We start from the raw sequence: 8597 nt of genomic DNA, 5'->3' as shown, positions 1-8597 counted from the left end.
TTCCATTTCTCATTTTTGCACTAAGTCTTTGAACTTAATCACTTTGGACTAGCCATGGCCAGTTCTTCCTCGATGCTGTCTGGTGGGTGTCGGTCGGGAGTGTACAGATCCCGCAGAACCAGCATCCAGGAAGGTAAAGGCCTTCCCTGGGATCTAAGTTCTCTTCTGTGCCCATATTTACCCTTCTTACTAGTCTCACTTGTGCACACACCAGGAGATTAAACACCTGTATTTTTTCTAAGCCACTTTGAATGCTCAATTTTGAAACAAGAAATGAACATTTCCCAAAGGAGATAGGAAGGGCTGAATGCATGTGCACACTTAGGCACATTTGTTGCAGACCTTCTGGAGGAGGAGGGGTCTGTTTTTCCTGTTTCCCCTTCTTTTGAGCCAGATCAGGCTGTCTGTTAGTGTCTGGGCAGAGCTTGAGGCTACACCTCTTAATTTATTCATTTCTCTTAGAGAAATTCAGAGAATGAATCACAACCAGTGATATGAATCACAATCCATTAATATGAAGAATTTTTTTTTCCTTTAAGTTAAGCTTTGAGAGAGGATTTTAGGTTTTTTAGGGATTGTCCTAGTTTTACTGGCAGTGTCCCAGATTTTTCTCTTGGTGAACTGACTGACAGTGGGAGGAGTTTGGTTTTAAATGTGCATCGGAATTAAGAAGCACTCCCATCCCACGGAGCGGTCATGTGAGCCCAGACCGGTTGGAAGGAGGCCGCTGCTAAGTCGCTGTGTTAGACTTGCTGTGAATTTGGTCTGCATGTTGACAAATGAAAAAAGACTTTTGCCGTGGAGAATTCTTTGCTCTCTCAGTGATTGCATATGTTCAGCTTGCACTTTAGTTGGTATAAGTAGGTGTTTTTGAGATTACGTGCCTCTCCGTAGAATTAAATATCCCTTCTGCTCATCCCTCTTCTCTCATTCAAATTATACTTATCCTTCACTTTTTACAAATTTTTTGAAAACAAAAAACACGTGTCCCTATATCTATATAGAGAGATACGAAGATAGTCTTTAAAAAAGAAAGAAAGAGCGGCGTCTCGGTGGGGCATCCAACTTCAGCTCAGGTCATGATCTCATGGCTCGTGAGTTCGAGCCCTGCATTAGGCTCACTGCTATTGATGCAGAGCCTGCTTTGTATCCTCTCTCTCCCACCCCCCCTTTGCCTCTCCCCTCCTCACGTGTGTGGGCATGTGCACTCTCTCAAAAATAAACATTAAAAATATTTAAATAATAATAGAGAAAAAGTTAGTGGTTGTTAAATGGACTGTTCTTTTGATAGAAAAGGAGATACCCTCACTCATAAGATCATCTGTTATTGCTGTGAATGTGCATGTTGATTCTTTTATGTTTAATTTTTTTTTTTAACATTTATTTATTTTTGAGAGAGAGACAGAGCAGGGGACAGGCAGAGAGAGAAGGACATACAGAATCGGAAGTGGACTCCAAGCTCTGAGCTGCCAGCACAGAGTCTGACGCAGGGCTTGAACCCACAGACTCTGAGATCATGACCTGAGCTGAAGTCAGACGCCCAACCAACTGAGCCACCTGGGCGCCCGGATTCTTTTTGTTTAGTAAAACGTCAGTAATGTGTTGAAGACCATCATTCTTGTCTTCAGCTATTACTCGACACCCTCCCTTTCCTAAATGGGAAGAATACTCCTTCCTTATATGGAAACTGGTCTCAGTACAAATCTCATCAAATCTAGACTGTCTGTGTTCCTCCATCCCCCGACACACAGTGTAGGTACCTGGGAGTCTGTTGTCTGTGTATAGACGTGACCAAAAGTCTAAGTACTCTCTTTACTTTGCTGTGTAGTCTGTTCTGTTTTGTCTGTACGACTGTGTTTGTAACCGCGTACCTTGTTACGCTGCACTAATAGGGTGATGCAGAGAAAGACCATGATAGCAAGAAAGCCAGACTGGAGAAAGAAACCAGGTCACAGCCATCGTCTTCATCCTCCCACAAAGAAAGTTCTAAAACAAGGTGAGTATAGAGGTTAACAACAGCCTTGAAAGGTGATCGAGTCTCCCTGGGTCTTGACTGGGTAAACACATTTCTCTTCTGTGGTAGGAGTGGATTAACACGCATGTCCAGCTCGGATGTGCAGACAAGTTGGTGTGATGTTGGTTTCATCCATGAGGACCTTTTAGGAATTAATTCATTGAGCAGCAAACTTGGGTTTATCAAAGGCATTTTTAACATCAGGTTTTGTTTTTTTTTTTTAATTTTTCTTAATGTTTTATTTATTTTTGGTACAGAGAGAAACAGAGCATGAGAGAGGAAGGGTCAGAGAGAGAAGACACAGACCGGAAGCAGGCTCCAGGCTCTGAGCTAGCTGTCAGCACAGAGCCTGACGTGGGGCTCGAACCCACGAACATGAGATCTGACCTGAGCCAAAGTCGGGAGTCCCAACCGACTGAGCCACCCAGGCGCCCCTATCAAAGGCATTTTAACAATGGGAAATTTCCAGGACTTCTGGAAGTAATTTCTTTCTAAAAGTATTTTAAATAAAATCAGGACAAGTGTTATTATTATCCTTACTCTTCAGAATTGGAAACTGAGGCACAGAGAAAATGACTTTTCCATAGTCACAAAGTTCTTGACAGATGGAGCCAGCACTTGAACTCTGAGAGCCTGGGGTTGGTGCTCTTTCTTGAAGTGAATACTAGGAATGCACGTGCCTGCTCGCTGTGTCTCTTCCTTTGGAGAGAGGGCGCCACAGGGAAGGGGAGTGGCTCCAAGAAGGTGTAATTGTTATTCACTCTCTGGTTTTGCCAAGAAATCGATTCACGAAATGACTTGGCAGAAGAAAGTGCATGGTGTCCCTGTCTGGAGCCCGCAGAGATTTGGGAGGGAGGAGGGGCAGCTGGGCTTGCCCACGTGTGAGAGGAAAACAATTTGGGGAGACTAACTGGGTCAGGGGAGGTTGTGGTCCTTGGCGGACTCTGCAAGCCTAGTGACAAAACCCACAACTTTATCCATTGTTCACAGGTAAAACTAGATCCATCAGAGGTACCAAAAGTCCCTGAAATTTGACCTTCCTATAGGAATGGATTTCATGGTCTGATTTCTTAAGTTTTGATGTCAGCAGCCATTTTATCTTACAACTAAACGACTGAGTTGTGTGGTTCCCTTAACTCAGCTTTGAGTGATGTTTCCTTCCAGAGCACCCAGGCCCTCCTCTGAGCCCTCAAAGAAGGAACTGCTTCCCCCCCAACATGTGTCCTCGTCCTCGTCCTCCCAGAAGCTGGCCAAGCCTGCACAGAAGAGGCCGCAGCGGGAGGCGGACCAGGACCCTCCCCCAAGTGCCAGCGGCAGCAAGGGCGGCCACAAAGAGCCCTCGGCCCCGAAGCACCGCAGAGCGGAGGGGAAGGGGTCTGGGAACTGCGCGGAGCACAAAGTAAGCCGCTGCGACTTAGGGAGCCGGGTCCTTGGTGCATCTGTACATTCCCAGTAAGAGACGTTCCCGGGGGTGGGATTTCAGAACCCTTCATCACTGTTAGTAAGGCAGCAGTGAGTTACTTGTGTTTAAAGTTGTGCTTTTTAGAGGGACATTAAAAAGATGGTTAATATTCCATACAAGTTTAGATATCAGTTTATTCATCTTAAAGTGGCCCAGAGGTTGAAAAATTAGAATAGTTTTTTGTGTTAATTTTCTCTCAGGTGATTTGCAATAAAAAATAGTTATTCTGGTTAATTCTTGTCAAATACTTTAAATCTTGATTATAGTGGGGGAAAATTAAGCCACTTTCAAATACATGTCAAATACAAGTTCTTCTCTTGCCACTAACCTGGGTGTGTGTGGGTGGGTGTGTGTGTGTATTGACTAAGAGAAAATACTATGTTTAGCTTTGTTGAATATCTGTTCTCCTGGATGTTCTTGTCTTCCATCTTTTTAGTCCTCAGTACAATCGGAACCTATGGTGTCAGTCGAATCTAGCCAGGAAAATGCCAAAACCAAGCTAAATTGTGCAGTGCTTGGTTTCTTCCTTTTTGAACTACTATTTTGGTCTAATTTAGAGGAATGGTCCCTTTAGGACAGTGGTTTTAAATGTTGGAGTGTCATCTGTATGATTTTTTTTTTTTAAGGGATCTTCTGGAGATACTGCAAATCCTTTTCTAGTGCCTTCTTTGCCAAATGGTAATTCTAAACCAGGGAAGCCTCCAGTGAAGCTTGACAGGTAAGACCCTGGATGCTCACCGCTCCTGTTTGGTTCCCTTTCCCTCTGCCCCTTCTCTGTGGACTTGCTCCTCTGCCCTCTGTCTCCTCCCATTGCTTTCTGCCCTCTTAGTCTTAAGTCCTCTTGCCCCTGAATAGTAATTTCTAGGTTCCTGTGACCCACCCCCGATCTTTGCTTCTCTTTCAGACAACAAGCAGATTTTCACATGAAGGAGGCCAAAAAGTTGAAGCAAAGAGCAGAGTTAATGGTCAGTTTGGCTCTTCTTCCCTTGGCTGGAATGTGTTCTGAGGAGTTATCTGAACAGTGGGGGAGGGGGGGGAGGGGAGGGGGAGGGCTCCCATCTGCTATAGCAGAAGTGGGATCAGCAGGGTCTTGAGGAACAGGGGGTAAGGGATTCTTACTAGTGAAATTATTTTCTCCGACTCATCCGAGCACAGGCGAATATACAGAGTGTTTTAGTGACAAGTTTTATATCTAAACGAATGGAAGTCAGATCTACCTGGTAATGTTTGATTTAATGCACGAGTGCTTCCTTATGCCACTGAGTTAACTCTTTCGATGTGAAAGGCAAGTTCTGCTATTAAAAGTCTATGAATTTGTGTTCTACCTGAAACATTTCAAAAAGTGAGGTAGTCTGTTTGCCTCCAAAATTAAAACCTTTTAGGTAGTAACCCGCGGGAATGCAGACCAAATGCTGTTAGGTAAAATTTTAAGATGAAGGTAATGATTGCACCGTTGGTAAACATGCTTTTTAATAATGAGCTCTCTCGGGGCACCTGGGTGGTTTGTCAGTTAAGCGTCAGACTTCGGCTCAGGTCATGATCTTGTGGTTCGTGAGTTTGAGCCCCATGTTGGGCTCTGTGCTGACCACTTGGAGCCTGGAGCCTGCTTCAGATTCTGCGTCTTCCTCCTCTCTCTGCCCTTCTCATCCTCTGCTCTGTCTCAAAATAAATATTAAATTAAAAGAAAAAAAGAGCCCTCTTTACACAGTGGCTTTTGGGACTTCTGAAAAGTGGTGCTTTGTTCTTAATTGCATGCATAATTAAATGTGCTTTTACATTTCTGCTGCAATATAATGAGATGATGTTTGCCCTTTGTTATGTTTAAACATCTAAGACTCAGGGCCTTTTATTTAATGTATTCTCCAGGCCTAAACCCCTGCCAATATCATATATTGAATTTTGTACCACATGGGAAGAGCATGAATGCCTCTTTCTCCCACATACAGACCTACCCACACAGTCCAGAGGCCCATGGGGATCACAGTCAGACCTGCCCGTGGTGGCCGCAAGATCCTGGTCTAGTGCTCTTCAACCCCAACCTAGATGTCTCTGCTCAGATGCCTGCCCAGGGAGGGCTGGACCGAGACCCTTTTATCAGCCCCGGTCATCAGGGCAGGATGTCTTTTGAGTCCTTAACTATGCTGGGTGCCGTAAGGGATCAGAGACAAACCTCTGAGGCCTGTCTCCAGGACGGCCTGGATCAAAGTAAGACGTCTGACTCTGCACCAAATGAGGGCCTTCTTCCCGTCTCAGCCTTCCAGCTCTCCGAAGTTGGTGCCAAAACTCTAAGAACCTTTTGTGTTTTGTAAGAGTAAATATTCAGTACTTTGTCAGCTGGCTGTCTAAACTATGTCTTGGCATTGGATGTTTTCAGCACTAGATCCCTTCATTATTCAAACAGTAGTCCAGGGAACTTTGTTTTGCTTTTAATTTATACAGTTGCACATCTTTCTCCCTACCTAAGCTGTCCTTATGTCCCTGGTTGGCCAGGATAGTCCTGATTTATACCTGTTGAATCTCATTTTAATAAATAACAATTTACTCGTTTCACTGTGAAAATATGCCAGTTTAGACAAAAACCTCAATGGCCAGCCTCTTTGTAGTGTTTTTTTGGGTAATATTCTTTAGTAATATACTCCTTTTAATTGCACAAGGTCTCAAATAGGTCCATTTTGGATTCCAAGGAGTTAAGTTCACAACTGAATGTAGCGGGGTGTATTTTGTCTCCACATGGGAGTCACTGTTGAGCAGGGAAACGTGAACGCTACTGCTTGGATGCCGGCTCCGGAGCCCCAGAGGGGCGGGCACAGGAGTACTTGCATTAACGGTCTTAGAAAATATTCACCTCAAAGAGGCAACTTGTTTTACGATAGTTTCTTTTATGTATATGCTAAGACCAGTATAAACCTCAGAAATTCCATAAAGGAAATGGCATTGAATAAATAAATTTCAATTAAATTCTCACCAATGAAGCAAACCAATAAGGCTTTATACTTGCTGATTCACTGGAGCTTGCCAATTTAATCTTTATTCTTTCTGTCACTAATTTTCTGAGACTGCCTTCTCTAGAAGAGATATATTAGAATTGAGTTGTTAAAATTTTTTTAAGTGTTTATTTACTTTTGAGAGAGAGAGAGAGCACAAGTTGGGGAGGAGCAGAGAAAGAGGAAGACAAAGAATGTGAAGCAGGCTCCATGGGCTCTGAGCTGACAGCACAGAGATGGACGCGGGGCTCAAACCTAACAAACCGTGAGATCATGACCTGAACCAAAGTCAGACACGCAACCGACTGAGCTACACAGGTGCCCTGGAACCAAGTTATTTTAAAACATTAGTAGCCCCACACTATCTTTGCTGATGTGTCACCATCTCCCTCGCTCCACTTGCATCTTTGCTCTTTTTATTATTTCTTTTTGAACATATCAGATTGAAAGCGTTGGCAACAACTACAGACTTGGAAATGTCATGTTAATCAGTTGCTCTTATGACACGCGGTGCATATGCCAAGTGTAAAGAAAAGGCTGTGCTATCACAGCCTCAGAGGAGCTGGCCGGGCTCCAGTGAGGGGAGCATTAAGTGACACAGCATGCCTTCAGGTTTGGGTGACCACCAGCATTTGATTTTATTCACAGACTTCTGCTGGCCCAGGGGTTAACCTTGTACACTGAACCCTGACTTCCAGAGAAGATGGGATGATCTGTTTGGCTCTAAAATACATAAAACAATTATTAGACATAATATCTCATAAACCATAATGTTTTCTAATGCCTATAAGGTAAACTTCCACACATAACAAAGATATTTGTGTCTGCGTCCTTCTAGATGTGTAGAAAAATCTATTCCTAAAGTAAATTATGTAATGAGTAATTGCACACTAAGAGCAAGGGGACTTATTGCCTTTGTTTGAAAATGTAGTTTAAGATTTTGAGAGACTGGTCTTAAGATTATTTTCTTCTTCTTACTAAATTTTTGCTAAAAGAAAGTTTTCAGTGGGTCAGAGCCAACAGGCTTTTTGGTTATCATTTTGAGTTCATTTGTTCTCACACTTTTCTCTGGCCATAAGTAAACTAAGACAGTTGGAAAGAAGTTAAGGTTAAAGAATGTGATTGAGAAACGAAACACAAGTCTCTCTTAGGCCTAACAACGACCATGTTCTCCTCCTGCAGACAGACAAGGTTGGGAAGGCTTTTAAGTACGTGGAGGCCGCCTTGTCCTTTATCGAGTGTGGGATCGCCATGGAGTCGGAGAGCCCGGCGTCCCAGGCGGCTTACTCGGTGTACTCAGAAACCGTAGACCTCATCAAGTAAGTGCCCAGTGACTCTGCCGTCTGCCCGAGCACTTCTCTTTCCTCCCCTTTATTGCTTTAATCCATCTGAACTTAGTGTGAAGACAGCTTAATAAAGGGGAGCCTTAAAAAAGTAGCTAATCCAGGACCTCTTCTGGGGGCCGAAACTGGGGTGTAGCACGTCTAGATGAAGCGCTAGAGCTGAGTGACCGAGTCTGGCTCTCGTTTTGCCCGCTCACTGTGAAACGCCAGTCCTTTCAGGGAGGGGCTGGTTTTTCCAGTTTGGCTTTCTTAGCAGATGTGCTGGCAGCTCACCTTAAGCTCCCTTCCTTATCTTCTGCATTTCGGCAGGGGACTTAGTGAGGACGAGCCTACGAGCTACGTGGCTTCGAGCACATGGGCCGTAGAAGAGACAAGCCCGCACCTGCCTTTCTGAACGGCTCAAATTACTGCTCTACAGCTTTGGGGTTTTTTTCATGTCTTCGCAACTTCAGGGAAATCAGCAGAAAGCTAAGACAGACGTAATATAAGATGTCTTTTTTCCTGGGATTTTCTAACTGCTTTTGTTTAACCTGTTGTGTTTTTATGTTTTCCTGTAGATTTATAATGTCATTAAAATCCTTCTCAGATGCCTCAGCTCCACAAGAGAAAATATTTGCTGTTTTATGGTGGGTACTTTTTTTGGGTCTAAATAGCATTTGCTTTTGCATCTTTTGCTGTTACAAAAAAAGATTTTAGAATTTGCTTTCTTAACATGGAAATTATAATAAAAGGTGGAACAAGACCAGAAAGTAGGAGGTACGTGGTTTACGGGTTTATCCTAGTGATAGTTACTT

At 43.7% G+C, this 8597-nt stretch overlaps 1 protein-coding gene across 10 annotated transcripts in view; it reads left to right on the top strand.

Moving 5' to 3' along the window:
• Nucleotides 1–8597, top strand: part of AFF1 (AF4/FMR2 family member 1) — a 211735-nt gene that overhangs the window by 179348 nt on the left and 23790 nt on the right. For 9 of the 10 annotated variants that reach the window (XR_003910455.1, XR_003910450.1, XR_003910457.1 and 6 more), the window contains 6 exons: nucleotides 1893–1996; nucleotides 3179–3413; nucleotides 4103–4194; nucleotides 4381–4441; nucleotides 7643–7779; nucleotides 8361–8429. Coding sequence is in view for 7 of the 10 variants with exons in the window: in XM_029943456.1 (XP_029799316.1) it covers nucleotides 1893–1996; nucleotides 3179–3413; nucleotides 4103–4194; nucleotides 4381–4441; nucleotides 7643–7779; nucleotides 8361–8429 (698 nt within the window). In the remaining 3 variants the exon portion in view is untranslated. Of the gene's footprint in view, nucleotides 1–1892; nucleotides 1997–3178; nucleotides 3414–4102; nucleotides 4195–4380; nucleotides 4442–7642; nucleotides 7780–8112; nucleotides 8300–8360; nucleotides 8430–8597 lie in introns of those variants that run through there. The other variant, XM_029943473.1, reaches the window with a different exon arrangement.

Source organism: Suricata suricatta, chromosome 1, assembly GCF_006229205.1.
Source record: "Suricata suricatta isolate VVHF042 chromosome 1, meerkat_22Aug2017_6uvM2_HiC, whole genome shotgun sequence".
Classification (NCBI taxonomy): domain Eukaryota; kingdom Metazoa; phylum Chordata; class Mammalia; order Carnivora; family Herpestidae; genus Suricata; species Suricata suricatta.
This window is presented reverse-complemented; position numbering and strand designations above follow the sequence as displayed.